Genomic DNA, 15,602 nt, shown 5'->3' with positions numbered 1-15,602 from the left:
GATGGAATACAATTCTGCGGCTGCTGATGGCCAACAATGCCTCATGGATGCCCAGTTTTGAGATGCTAGATCTGTTCAACGCCTATCCCATTTAGCATGGTTGTTGGTGCCACACAACACGATGGAAGGGACCTGAATGTGAAGGCTGGATTTAGTCTCCACAAGAATTGTGCAAAGGTCACCTCTACCAATACTGTCACGGACAGATGCATCTGCAACAGGTAGGTCGGTGAGGATGAGGTCAAGTAGATTTTTCCCTCGTGTTGGTTCTCTCACCATCTGCTGTAGGCCCAGTCTAGGAGCTATGCCCTTCAGGGCTCAGTCAGTAATGGCGCTGCCGAGCCACTCCTGCTGATGGTCATCAAATCCCCACCCAGTGTACATTCTGTGCCCATTTCTACCCTCAGTGCTTCTTCCAACTGAGATTCAATACAGAACTCTGAAATTTGAAGCATTGAATCGGACTGCAGTAAATTTTGGCCAAATATAACACCATTGAATGTATGAAAATGTGTTGCACTTAGAAAACCAAGACAGCTTAGGGAAAAGCTTTAGCACCACTTCCATCATCTTAGCTTAGACCTCTGACTAGAGATTGAACCTTGGACCTTCCTTATCTATATTGCTCAATATCACAGTAACGAATCAAATACGGCTGCTATAAATTAAACATTGCAACAAAATTTGAGAGTTCTGATGTTGATTTTTATATGCATATTTGCCAAGGGGTAACTATGCAAATATTTAAGATAACTACTCTCATGATTATCTGGTATAAGAAAGGAATTCAAAGATCCTTGAGCTATATTTTAGCCTTGATTTCATTTTTACAATCAGTAGAAAAACATCTTTAATGTTTCTGAACAACCACTTAAACACAAAGATAAATGTTCCTTTAAGCAATCAGACTTGAACCCATTACATGGTCATCAGATCAACTGGAGTATTGATTTTGTTAGTTGTCCTCGAAATACAAATATTGATTTTTCTTTAAGTGATTGACATATTGATTCAAGAGGAATACTGTCTTTCAAATACAATATTGGGCTCCAAGATATTTACAATACAGTTGTATTGTGTACAGTTTTAGGCACACATTATAGGAGGAATACAAAAACAGTTTAAAAAAAAAAGCTGTACCACAGATTCACTCAAGATATTACCAGAAAGGAGAGGTTACATTTATGCAGAGAGAAGTTAAACCATTTTTCACTAGAATTGAAGTGGCTAGAGTGTGATTCGATAGAGATCGTCAAGATCATAACGAGTTATAATGAAGTAATTGTGATGGAATACTTCCACTATCTGCTGAAACGTTTGAGTGAACACGGAATTCTTTGCCACAAAATGTTCTCAAAGCAGAGTCCAAAAATTCTTTTAAAAAAAGGAATTATAGTTGCTTCAAAAATGATTTAAAGTATAGGAAATGGGAAGTGAGCTGAAGAGTGGGATTAGGCTTGGTGGAGAAAAACAATTGTGCAGACCTGATGGAAAAATAGTCTGTTTCTGTGCTGTAACATTCTCTGATCCAAGATTTCTCTTTTCACTCAGAGTGGTAGACATATGGCATAGACTATTACTGTCAATGCTGATGATCCCAACTGTCCTTTTGAGGTTGAGTTGACTTTAGGGCGGCATAGTGGTTAGCACCGCAGCCTCACAGCTCCAGGGACCCGGGTTCAATTCTGGGTACTGCCTGTGCGGAGTTTGCAAGTTCTCCCTGTGACCGCGTGGGTTTTCGACGGGTGCTCCGGTTTCCTCCCACCGCCAAAGACTTGCAGGTGATAGGTAAATTGGCCCTACTGTAGGTAGGTGGTAGGGAATGAGATTACTGTAAGGTTAGTATAAATGGGTGGTTCTTGGTCGGCACAGACTCGGTGGGCCGAAGGGCCTGTTTCAGTGCTGTATCTAAATAAATTAAGACTGACAGTACAGTAACAGTGATTAATTCACTCAACTAGTAATCCAAATGCCCAGACTAATGAAAGATACAAGTTCAAATGCCAGCAGTTGGGGGATTTAAATTTAGTTCATTAAACAAGTCTGGAATAAAAAGTTGGCATCAGTAATGGTGACCATAAAACTATTAGATTGTCATAAAAATCCATCTGGTTCACTAATGTCCTTTAGGGAGGGAAATCTGCCACCATTACCTGTCTGGCCTATATATGGCACTGGACCCATATCAGCGTAGTTGACTCTTAACTGCACTCTAAAATGACCTAGCAATTTGATACAACTGAGTGACTTGTTATGAGAACAATAACGAGAATAAAAGTAGGCGTTTTCTAACTTCACGTGACAAATTAAAAAAAGGCATTGTAGTCGTCACTCTGTACCTGTGGAAGTACAACTCCCACAAAACATTCTCACGCATAGAATCTGGCAACGGAAACTAGAACTTGGAGCAGCAAGGGTTTGGTGTAACTGAAATTTGAGACTCTGGGACTGGATCAGAATTTAAAAAACAACTGCACAAAGAGGGGCTGCACTGCATGAGAAAACTTCTTGCAGGTTCTTTCCAAAATTCAACCATTTGTCATTTTTCAGTATTATATAATTTCTTTGTGTCTTTTACATTGAATCATATAAACTTTCAGCATAGAAGGCCGCCAATCAACCGGTCATGCCTATGCTGGCTCCTTGAAACAGCAGTTGTGCTTAAACCCATTTTTTCTCCGTAACACTGCAAGTTCCTCATCCTCAAGTACCTGTCCAACTCCCTTTTAAAATTACCCATGCAATCAACGTCCACATCTTTTCAGGTAGCGTGTTCCAGATCCCACCAAATCTAAGAAGAATTTCTCATCTCCCCTCTAGATTTTTTGCAAAGGTTTTAAAATTTATTACCTCTGGTATTGACCAACTGTCCAAAGGGAACAGTGTTCTCTTTCTACTGTATCAAAATCTTTCACCTTGAAAATTTCTATTAGGTTACCTTTTGACCTTCTCTGTTCCAAGGAGGGCAGTCCTAATTTTTCCAATCTCTCCTGATAATTGAGGTCCCTCATCCGATAACATCGGATAGATCTCCATTTCTACGACTTTTACATTTTTCCTGAAGTGGGGTGCCCAGAATTGTCCACAATTTTCCAGCTGAGGCCTGACCCATGATTTATTAAGTTGAAGCATGATCTTGTTGCTTTTATATTCTATAACTATCTATAAACCCAAGTAATCCATATGCATTTTTAACTACCTTATCAACTTGCTGTGCCACCTTTAAGCATGTTTGTATGCAAAGGTCTCTCTGCTCATCTACACTTTTCAAAATTGTGCTGTTTATAGTATACTATCTTTTCATATTAGACCTCCCAAAGTTCATCACTTCACACTTCTCCGCATTGAACTCCATCTGCCATGCTTCTGCTCATTTCACCATCCTGTTTACGTCATCCTGAAGCCTATACCCATCCTCATCTTTGCCAATTATCAGTTATTTTTAGCTGTATTTATTGATTTGAGAAATGAAGAAAAATGGCAGCCACATGAAACATCTGAATGATTTAATTGGTTTCTTTAGTTTGTACTATATGTTTAGTTTAGAGATACAGCACTGAAACAGGCCCTTCGGCCCACCGAGTCTGTGCCGACCATCAACCACCCACTTATACTAATCCTACACTAATCCCATATCCCTACCACATCCCCACCTGTCCCTATATTTCCCTACCACCTACCTATACTAGGGGCAATTTATAATGGCCAATTAACCCATCAACCTGCAAGTCTTTGGCATGTGGGAGGAAACCCACGCAGACACAGGGAGAACTTGCAAACTCCACACAGGCAGTACCCAGAATTGAACCTGGGTCGCTGGAGCTGTGAGGCTGCAGTGCTAACCACTGCGCCACTGTGCCGCCCCAACTGCTAGTTTTGAAAAAATTAAGCAAATTGTTGGGTTTGTATAAATTGCTGGTTTGCGATTGACAGCATTTCCTAATTTGGCTGTAAATCCCTCAATCAAGCAAATATTACATATCCTTTTGAAGTGTCGCACTTTCAAATGTGATGTATACTTTTTCCAAATACTACAGATGGGTGCGAGATGTAGAAACAACAATTCAGGCTTCAGAGGACTAATAAACTGCTCAAGTTTCCTTCTTGTACTTTATCAGAACCCCTTGTTGCATTACTACATTGCAACTGTAGCGGCACAGTGGCGCAGTGGTTAGCACCGCAGCCTCACAGCTCCAGGGACCCGGGTTCGATTCCGGGTACTGCCTGTGTGGAGTTTGCAAGTTCTCCCTGTGTCTGCGTGGGTTTTCTCCGGGTGCTCCGGTTTCCTCCCACAAGCCAAAAGACTTGCAGGTTAATAGGTAAATTGGCCATTATAAATTGTCGCTAGTATAGGTAGGTGGTAGGGAAATATAGGGATAGGTGGGGATGTTTGTTGGGAATATGGGATTAGTGTAGGATTAGTATAAAAAATGGGTGGTTGATGTTCGGCACAGACTCGGTGGGCCGAAGGGCCTGTTTCAGTGCTGTATCTCTAATCTAATCTAATCTAAAACTCCAGACTGTTACCAAACATTTAATTCTAACAATCTAATTACACTGCTAAATTTAATTTGAAGGAAAGCTGCAATTTAGAAGCTAAAGCACTTTTCCTAAAACTGCTTTTGCTTAAGTATTTAGAATGCTAATCCAAGCATAGCATTTCTGAAACTTTTTCTCTTTCAATACAATGATTTACCCACGTCCAAGACAAAACGGCAACAATAGAATTTGTTTTCCCTAATTATATACTCAATTTAATTTGCCATTCCAATCAAATATCATTTGGTTAGTCTTACCACATTTTTAAAATGCCCAACACATTGCTCAGTGCTTTACCTTCAAACAAGGAATATGGTCTGTCAGGGATGCGACATCCATGTGTTCCATAATCCAAGCACCATTCAGCAAACTGTAAAAAGCAAGCAATATTGAGGATGTTTCATGCCATTTTTAATGTTAAGGATGAGCATTCATGTAAATTACTATATAATCCAAAACAGAGTAAGTGGAAATGCCAACACAATTAGTGTGCCAGATTCTCTGTTCCTCTTCAGTTTTAAAACTGGTAGTCAAAGCTAGCCTGGAAACAGATAGACATTTGTGTAGAATCTCTTTTTCAGCAATATCATGCTTTAGGCTAAAGGGTTGGACAGAGCTAGAATTGTTTATCTAGGGTATTGGTGGACTACACCTATTGGTTTGAGATTGCTTGAAGATTACTATTGCAAGTTTCATGGCGATAGGTCTTACACGGAGCACACTTTCAGCTATCCTATTATCACTGATGAGGTGGCTATCATTGCAGCTGGGGATAAGCACAATGGCTTTAGATCTCACTCCTGTAGTTTTGAATGGTGGATATGAATGCCCCATCTGAGTGCGGCAACAGGACCAGCAGGTGAAGTCATAGACAGCTGATGGATCAGAGCCAGCAGACTGTGCAAGCAAGAGCAACAGAGGGAGAAAAAGCAGGCCCAGAATTTCCTGGAATGGCACAGTCTGTGATTTGCATTGCAAATCATGTAATTTCATGCCCCAAACTTCAGGTTGCAAACTTACTCCAATTTTTCTGGATAGTAATATAAATATGCACAGCGAGGATAATGCTGAATCAGGGACCTCCGAACTGGTCCAGATAGTAGTTACCTAATCTGCATCAATTAAGTGGATCAATACTGGCATGGCATAAATCAATCCTCCCACTATAACAACTTAATCGCTTTAAAAAAAAAGTTTGTTATGGACACACACAGTTGTTGTATTTAGTTTTCCAGAACAACTTGCATTTAAAGAGTGCCTTTAATGTAGTAAAACTTCCCAAGGTACTTTACAGGAGCATTATCAGACAAAATTCAACACTAAACCACATAATCAGATATTTGGACAGGCGACCAAAAGCTTGGCCAAAGTGATAGGTTTTAAGGAGTGTATTAAAGGAGGAGAGAGGGGTAGAGAAGTTTGAGGAGGGAATTCCAGCACTTAGCCTAGGACAACTGAAGACATTGCCACCAATGGTGGGGTGAAGGAAATCAGGGTTGCACAAAAGGCTAGAGTTGGATGAACACAGAGTTCAGCAGTTTGTAGGGCTGGAGGAAGTTACAAAGAAAGGGAGGGGAAAAGCCATGGAGGGATTTAAACACAAGGATGAGAATTTTAAAACTGGGGCATTGTTGTGCCAATGTGTGTCAGTGAGACTGGATCTAGGGCGGGGGAAGTGAGAGTGAGAGCATAAACTGCAAGGGGATTGGGAGTGGGGTCCAGTGTCTCCTGCAGAGCTGAGCAACAGCCAGTAAAATAGATGATCAAAAACTGGGGACACAATTGCGGGTAAACAATGGAAGAAAAGCACGGATAGGAAAACAGCAAACAAGGGGTCAGAGACTTGGGATTCTCACTGCACTCAAGGAGCATCACAAGCTCCAATCCAAAAAAAAGAGTAGATGCAGCTGGTCACAGCCCAAAGTAGTGCTGTGGAGTTGGGAGGAATGCTCCTGCTCCTTCGCACTCCACAGAAGAGGAAGTTAAAAAATATCTTTCCCGGCCATTTCTTCTGCAGCCTTGAGCAGTCCCTATAAAGATTGCTGTTTAGGCTACTGCCAAACTGGAAAACTAGTCTAAGCTTGCACAGTGCATGCATGGATCTAGTTTTCCACGCATTTCACAACAGGATTTCTGGAACAGATGCAGGGTTATTTTTGCATATTTAAATTGCTCAAACACTGATTTCAGGCAGCTGCCAGGATACACATCAGTGAGGACTAACATAGCAATGGCCACACAGGTGGAGCCGATTAGGTGCAAGAACTTGTGCCCAGAAATTGAACCTATTTTATGCCCAAAGAAATGAGCAAAACACATACCAAATTTTACCCCAGTTCATCCAAAAAAACTTTTTCTAAATGTGGCCATATCAAAAACCAGGATATGGGATAAGCCCACTATATAAATTGAGTTGTTCCCCATTTGCCCAGTGTTTTTCTTTCATTGTTTACCCACAATGCCCCCAGTTTTCACTCATCCTTTTACTGGCTGCTCCTGGTTGTTTTATGGTTCCTGTAAGTTAGAAATAATCACACTTTAAACTTGGAAAGGTTTGAGCTGTTTGTTTTAATCATTCAGCCGCCATGCTCTCGGATATAGGACTGCCCTGGGCTGGTTTCCTGTTATATGTCACATGCTCCAGTGCAGCTGTGGATGTGCCACCAACCACCACCTACCCCCGCCAGAATACTTGCACACAACAATTAGTTCCTAGCGCTTTAGAGATGGCATAACAAATAACATCCCTCTGTTTATAGACATAATGTCAATTAAACTGTCCCAGTCATTAACTTTTTCTAACTAAAGATGATCAACCAACTTTTGGAAATAATCAGAATCGCTTTTTATTGTCTCATAGCGTATATTCTTTTCTAAAATTATTCACTATCATTTAGGTGGTAAAATGCTGCGCTTCCATCTTGTAGATTTGGCATTCGTTGCTCTCAATGGTGAGTTGGCACGCTACACAGGCGATATTGTGCTAGTTACTCCTGTTGTTGTAGGAGTTGTGCTTGCTGTTGCTAATGTTATGTCACTTGCTGGTGATGTTGTCCATGTTGTCTCTGTGGATAATGAGGTTTCTGGTGTTGCTGATGGTCTTTTTTGTTTTTCCAACTCAGCTGTAGGTCGAATATGTATTCTGCTCCTTCTCATTTGCTTAGCTGTTTCAGTATCAATGATGTATGACCTTGGAGTTTCAGCTTCACCAACAACTTTTGCTGGGCTCCAGGTGTTCATGATTGGATCCTGCACATGTACAATTTGTCCTTTCAACAGCTCAGGTAGAGATTTAGCATGCTGGTTGAAGTATTGCTCTCCTCTTAAACCTATGTTTCAGTGAGTTGGTGTCTCACTTCCTCCTAGTCACTTGAAGGATGTATTTTGCTTGGCACAGTAGTCTTAGTTTTTCTTCCATTCAACAGCTCTGCCAGTAATTTCATGTCAGCCTTGAGAGGTGTGGATCGGAGTGACAATAAGGCCAGGTTTGGGTCTTCCTTTGTCTCTTAGCATTTCGCAAGAGTTCTTTTGACTGCCTGGAATTTTCTTTCAATATACCAGTGTTCCCGTGGGTAGTGTGGTGATGGGGTTGAACCCATACTCGGTCAGCGAATTCCTTAAATTCTTAATGTAAACTGGGTGCCACTGTTACATATTAATCTTTCAGAAATCCTTTGCTCAGTGAACAGAACTCGTACTGCTGAGATGATTGTTGTGGCTCTCAAGTCTTTCACCTTCCAGATAAAAGGGAACTTTGACTAGTAGTGTGTGACTAAGATATCATTCTTAATTATGTGTGAATAAATTGGTTCCTACAGTATGCCATGGTCTGGGTGATACCTCAGTAGCTATCATCCCCTCTTTTGGCTGTGTGTTTCTATACTTCTGGCATACATTGCATACAGACACCATATTTTCCAATGTCTTTGTATATGCCTATCTAGCACACAGCTGATCTGGCTCTGAGCTTACACTTCTCCATTCCCATATGGGCTTTGAGTATCTTTTGGAGAAGTTCTTCCTGAATTGTTTTGGGTATGATTATTCTGGATCCAGCTAGCAGAACACCATCTTCTAGTGAGATGTCATCTCTGATAGACCAATACTGCCATAATGCTGGCTGTGTTTGCTGTATCTTATCAGGCCATCCCTGGATCACTTGCTGAGACAGCATCTGTAACTCCTCATTTTTGCTGGTCTCATCTCTAATTTGACTAAGTTTTGGTGGTGTTACATTCACTAGGTGATGAATCTTTCTACCTAGATCTTCTATCTCGTGTTTCTCCTGCAGCAGCAATCAAGATAGGGTATCTGCCAGCACCATTTCTCTTCCTGGCTTGCATTTCAGAGGGAAATCATAACTCTGAAGCCTCAAGAGTAACCTCTGCAGTCTTGCTGGTGCTTTACATAGATTTTTCACATACATCTACTCCAGTGGATGTTGATCACTCTCCTCTATGAACTTTGTCCCACAGAGATATGTGTGGAACCGCTCACATCCATACACAACGACCAAAAGCTCTCTGAGTTGGCATATCTTGTCTCAGCTGATGTTAGAGCTTTGGATTCAAATGCTATCGGCTTCCGCTCTTGTACCAGGGCTGCTCCCAGTCCATTTGTGGAAACTGTAGAGTTTTTTTTTAAACTAAGAGGTCTGTGTGTGCCTTTAAGACTGAAAAAAAAGGACTTTCTGTGAACAGTGACTGAATGTTGACTTGGTATTTGAAGTGCAGGCTGTAAACTCATATCTAAGCACCAGGAAGATTTTATGAGAGTCTTGTGACTTCTGTGGAAAGACTTTAGTTTCAGTTCTGCAGTGTGAAGAGTCCAGGAAAGCAGCAAGCGGTGAACTGGGACTGTGTGATTTGCTGATAGACCAGAAAAAGATCTATTCTCTGAAAATAAGCTTTGCATTTCAAGGAAAGTGCTACATCTGAGGTGAAGTTTTGACCTTCCGGAAGAAAGAGAAAAGACCCAGAGAAAGAAGAGTTGCTACACTCTGGAGAAACACTGCTTTGGAGAAAGGAAGCCCTGTGTTTCAGATGTGGCAGGTTGCTGTTGCCTCCAGTCAAGGATCCCTGCCTCAAGTGTGAATTATGTTGCTTTTTGTGTTGTTTTTGGAAGATCCTGACATCAAGAAAGTTTCTATTGTTAGACTGCTACTTTAAAATGTAAATAGACCTGTTGCTACAATCTTTTTGCCGTAAGATTTGTGTGACGCCTGCTGATGAATTGCCTTGAACAATGCATTACTCCCGCCTTGGTTGTAACAAAACATCTACGTGCAGAATGACAGGTTTCTTTCTGTTGTAGTATAACAGACTTGTCTCCTTGTGTACTACCTTTTTGAGTTTGTTGAAACTCCTGTCATGTGACTGACTACTGGTAATCTACATCTTCTTCCAACAGCTCGCGCAGGTTTGCTGTGTGTTCCGAGACATGTACGATATGAAGGAGCTCATGTATTGTCCAGATAGCTCAGTGGGTAGAGCATCAGACTTTTAATCTGAGGGTCCAGTATCAATCTTCACCTTCAGATTTATCATTGTGGGCTTATTTCTTACCCTCTTCCTGACCTGAATGGTCATGTGAATTTCTTTTCTCTGGGAACTGTCACATCCAGAGATTTGGTGCAATTGTATGGTTCCTATGTCTATCACGTTCTCAAACCCATCGTCATCTTCCAGGGTATGGATGTTTTGGTTTCTTTCCCTACTCATTTGCCCAGTTACTCTGGCGACTCATCTACCACCTCCTTCCCTTGTTCGGCACATCTTTTCCCAGTGATTGGTCTTTCCACAAGCTCTGCAGATTATTCCATATGCGGTAAGTTTCCTTCTGTGTGAATTCATATGGTCGTCCACAACTCCTGCACGTCTTAAGCTGTTTGGTGTACTTTCTTTTGTTGTTGTTTCACTGCATCAACCCTGCTGCCTTTCTCTTGGCTTAACTGAAGGCTAACTGTTTGGGTACGGAGTGTCTTCATCTGTCTGCTCGTGGCTTCATGCGCTCTGGCAGTGTCTACAGCCTGCGATATTATGAGCTTGTCCTTTACAATTACAGCTTTCTATACTTCAGGATATGCAGAAATCCAAATTAGCTGATCTATCAGCCTTTCATCTGTGTCTTTAAATTTACATTTTCTGGCTGCACTTTTCAATCTTTTTACACAATTGTCACCTAGTTCCTGTCTGAGGCCTTGAAATTCATATTGGTAGATCCACTGATTTGATTTTGGCTGCATATGGGTGCTGAATCTTTCAAAAATTGTGTCTGGGTTTCTGCTGTCCTTTTCACTTAGTTCCCAGCTGTTAAATAAATTTAATCCTTTATCTCCTGCCTACAGAAGTATATAGCTGACCCTCTCCTCTTTGCTACTGCCTTTTGGAAACTACTGAATGTTATGCTGCACTTTTGTTTAAACTTCTCGTGTCTCTACGACATCATCAGCTTCCCAATTCATAATGGCTGTAGCCGTGCATTCATTCCAGTCCCGGCTGACATTTCATTTTTGCACGATTCACTCAGTTTCTTTTTCTCGCTCTCTGGCCCTATTGGTCAATTTTTTTCTAATCTAATTCAGTATTAAATTTGTTTAAATTTTTTTGGGTTTACTCAGACATTTGCTGCCACCATATTATGTCTCCTGGTTGTTTTCTGGTTCCCATAAGTTAGAAATAATTGAACTTTAAACTTGGAAAGGCTTGAGCTCTTTGTTTTAATCAATCATTCAGCCACCATGCTCTCGGATATAGGACTGCCCATGCCTGTTACATGTCACATGACTCACCAGTGCAGATGTGAATGTCTCTCCCCCCCACCCCTCCCCTCTCCCCCCCCAAGGAACACTTACACATAACAATTAGTTCCTAGATAATTAGTTCCTAGCACATTATACTGATGGTATAACCATAGATAACACCCACTCCTCTCCCCAATGCCCTTGCAGTTCTTAATCGTGCTCTCTCTCCCTCCACCCTAGACCCAATCTCACTGACCTACATTGGCACAGCAATGCCTCAAGCTTAAAATTCTCATCTTGTGTTCAAATACCCATATGTTCCCTGGGCTAAACCAATACCTGAAATCAATCTGGAGACTTAACACCAACTGCAGATGTCATTGAATCCAGTAAAAAGATATTAATAATTTCAAAATTAGATCCAGGGGCTATGCGGATATTAACTCAGGTTACTCTAAAATAATTCCTGTAAAGTTGAACCAGATTATTGTCTACATTTGGCTAGAAGACAACCTTTCTACATTCTAGTCAAAAAACATGCAATGGTAGGTTCAAAATTTTGGAAAAACTCAGTTCATTACCAACGCCTCCCTGGCATCTCGTCTTCTGCTGCTCTGACAACCACTAGCATGAGATGCCATAGAGGCTGGAAAATTTGATTTCAATGCAATTAGACTGTCACCATTTAAGGCTAAGACAAGTTGCAGGAGACTGAAAGCAGTTTGCGAAGGTGGCATAAGGAAAAGGATCAGACTTTTCTAACATCTACCAATGTTATACTGCTATTGATATTTATATTGTAGTAATACTACCCTTTGCAACACTGACTACATTTCTGTCAGGATGTCCTGAGGTTGTGAAAGGTGCTATATAAATGCAAGTTTTTTCCTTCTCTTTTCTTTAGCCTTTACTTGTTAAGCAGGGAAGTATGTCAATTTTAAAGTAGCAACCACTGAACTGTTGAACCAATGCAGCAGTGAGTTTCAGGATGGAGTGATCACCTGAGTGACAAGGGATTTTAACTAAAGACATGCCACTATATACCAGTTTCTAAGTTTCAGGTAAATCAGTTCTGTAGAAGACAAACGTCTAGGTATAAATTATCTTTTTGTTTAGGGTTTCTGTAGAATTAGAAGACTATCATTTGGTACCAGTCAAAACCATGCAAATTAAGGTTTCACTTGGTAGAATAGCAATTATATGTAACAAGATAAAAAACTACTGACAACAAACTAAGGGAGTTAACCCAATGGCAAAAGAGCTTAAGAAAGGAAACCAGCTTATTGACCCTGATGAAGGGTCAGTGACCTGAAACGTTAACTCTGCTTCTCTCTCCACAGATGCTGCCAGACCTGCTGAGCATTTCTTGTTTTTATTATTGACTGAAGTATTGGTATGGGACAAGTCCACTTAAATTATCTTTATGTGGTGTTTTTTCTATAAACATGCAATGCAGAAATATGTACATCACTGTGGGTGGGTGTGGGGGGGGGCGGGGCAGTGAGCAGAACAAGAGAAATGTATAAAAAGTGGTAGTTGGGACAAATACCTTGAATTTGACAAAAGGTCTGATCAAGCTGTATTTAAAAGTTCAAAACTCTCAATCCATCCATGGTCTGGTGTTGCTCCAAGTACTGTTAAGTACTATTGCAGGTACTATATGCTTAATAAACTATGAAAACTGACCTCAACATACAAGAACCTTATTGATTTGAATAGATAGAACATTTAAAATCAAATTAAAACCATTCCCTAACAGTAGGAGATGTTGTTGATTACACAATTGTAAATAGTTGCTTCTTAGGAACTACCATCACCCTTTCCTCAACATCTCTGATCTAGCAAATCTAAGTTGCTGTTTCTGTCACTTTACACCAAGGCAACGGGATTGCAGGAAACTGGGAACTTTTAAAATTAAAAATTTATACATTTGGTTGCTGTAAATACAGCTTTTCCATCTCCAGGGTTAAATTTATGACAGGTGGCAGTTCTCTGGTATCTTATTCTCATACAAGGCTTTGAGCTCAGCAAGCTAAGTGACTGCAAAGAACAAAGATCCAAATCAAATTCTCACTAAATGCCCACAGATGCACATATTCTGACTGAAATCACTTGATAGCTATCACGGTTGAATTTTCCCCTCCATTATCAAGGTGCTAAGGTCAATTCTAACTTTTGGAAATACAGATAATTTGCCCCAATTTTAGAAGAAAATTTTGTTTGAATAAAAAAAAACATTTTTTGAAAAATACATTCGGACATAATACCCTCTGCTTGAAGGCAGGGCACGGGAAAACAGTTTTTCAAAGTAGGCTATTGCTGAGTAGTATTAGGAGACAACCAAGAGGTAATGATGAGCCTATATAAAGTCTTGCCTGGTATGAGGAAATGCAAATACAAAGAAAGACTGGGTTGGTTTAGTTAGAACAACAGAGATTACAGGGCAGTATGACAGAAGTGTTTAAAATTATGAAAACAATAGCAGAAGGTAGATAGGAGCAAACTGCTTCAGAAGTTGAAGGGTAAAGAACAAGGATTCACAGGTACAAGGTTAAATTTGAGAGATTTAGGATGGTGGCTCGGAGGAGGGAGAGGATGTGCGGGGGGGCAGGAGAAACAGGACAATGCGAACATTTACTATTGGATAGATTAGGTGGATGAAGGAAATGGGGTTGAAGGGATGTGGGTAAAGGGTTGGTAAATCTGACTGGAACCATTGGAAGATAAACGACGAAAGATTGGTTGGATTGAATGGTTTGTTTCCATATTGTAACTTCTATGTACAATTAATTTATGTATCAGTAAGGGAGTGCCAATACTGTCAACAGTACACAAGTTAGGTTTTAACACAGGCTTTTTCAGCCCAGCAAACCTGGCCAGCAACTCTTTCTCCACACAACACACTGAACATTAGATTTCTACTGCATCCCCAAATAGATTTTCAAGCTCTAGCAATCTGTAATGCTATGATTCCATCAAAATACTAAACAGTGAATTTTGATGACGGCTTATTAAAGAACACTCTCAACCCCTTTGTGCTGTTAGACTGCTTGGTCAACATCCAATCTTGAATGAACCCCAATTACCTCAAGTTAAACATAGGAAAGAACAAAGATATTGTCTTTAGCCTCTGCACAAACTCCCTGCCCTTTTTACTGAATCCATTCCCTTCCCTGGTCACTGTTGCAGGGTAAACCAGATTATTCGCTACTTCAACGTCCTATTTGACCTCAAGTTGAGTTTCGGATGCCATATTCTCTCCAAGGCTGTTTATTTCCATCTCCAAACATTACCCACCTCCTCCACTGTTTCAGTTCATCTGCTGCTGAAACGTCTATCCATACCTGACTATTCCAATCTCTGAAGTGAATGCATTGGTTGAAACCTTCCAAAATTCCCTAGATTCTGGAAGGGTCCCAAGGAATGGAAAACTGCAAATGTAACATCTCTATTCAAGAAAGGTTGGTGGGGGGGTGAGGGTGGGGCAGCGTGACAGAAAGCAGGAAACTACAGGCCAGTTAGCTCAACATCTGTAATTGGGAAAATTATAGAATCCATTATTAAGGACGTAGTAGCAGGACATTTAGAAAATCATAATGCAATGAGACAGAGTCAATATGGTTTTATGAGAGGGAAATTGTGTTTGACAAATATAGAGTTCTTTGAGGATGTAACAAGCAAGGTGGCTAAAGGGGAACCAATATAGTGTATTTGGATTTCTAAAAAACAAAAACATTCAATAAGGTGTCACATAAAAGGTTACTACACAAGATAAGAGCTCACGGTGTTGGGGGTGATATATTACCATGGATAGAGGATCGGATAACTAACAGGAAACAGTTGGGATAAACGGACATTTTCGGATTGGCAAACTGTAGCTTGTGGAGTGCTGCAGGGATCAGTGATGGGGCCTCAACTATCTACGATCTATATTAAATGACTTGGATGAAGGGACCAAGTGTATTGTAGCTAGATTTATGAATGATACAAAGATAGGTAGGAAAGCAAGTTGCAAGGAGGACACAAAGGATTTGCAAAGAGATATAAATAGGCTAAGTGAGTGCACAAAAATTTGGCAGATGGAGTAGAATGTGGGAAAATATGAGGTTGTCCACTTTGGCAGGAAGAATAGAAAAACAGATTATTTAAATGGAGAAAGACTGCAGAACTCTCTAGTACAGAGGGATTTGGGTGTTCATGTACATTAAATCACAAAAAGTTAGCAAGCAGGTAAGGCAAGTAATATAGGAAAGGAAATGGAACATTGGCATTTATTGGAAGGGAGATGGAGAATAAAGGTAGGGAAGTCTTGCTAAAACTG

The 15,602-nt window shown here is 40.6% G+C and overlaps 1 protein-coding gene across 1 annotated transcript in view; it reads right to left on the bottom strand.

Moving 5' to 3' along the window:
• lancl2 (LanC lantibiotic synthetase component C-like 2 (bacterial)) overlaps positions 1 to 15,602 on the bottom strand; it is a 57,064-nt gene that overhangs the window by 6,269 nt on the left and 35,193 nt on the right. Inside the window, exon 8 of the mRNA XM_068011593.1 lies at positions 4,837 to 4,909. Within this exon, the coding sequence (XP_067867694.1) occupies positions 4,837 to 4,909 (73 nt within the window). The remainder of the gene's footprint in view (positions 1 to 4,836; positions 4,910 to 15,602) is intronic.

The sequence above is a fragment of the Heterodontus francisci genome, chromosome 2 (genome assembly GCF_036365525.1).
Source record: "Heterodontus francisci isolate sHetFra1 chromosome 2, sHetFra1.hap1, whole genome shotgun sequence".
NCBI classification, from domain to species: domain Eukaryota; kingdom Metazoa; phylum Chordata; class Chondrichthyes; order Heterodontiformes; family Heterodontidae; genus Heterodontus; species Heterodontus francisci.
The sequence above is the reverse complement of the archived record's forward strand: the minus strand, read 5'-3'. Positions and strand labels throughout refer to the sequence as shown.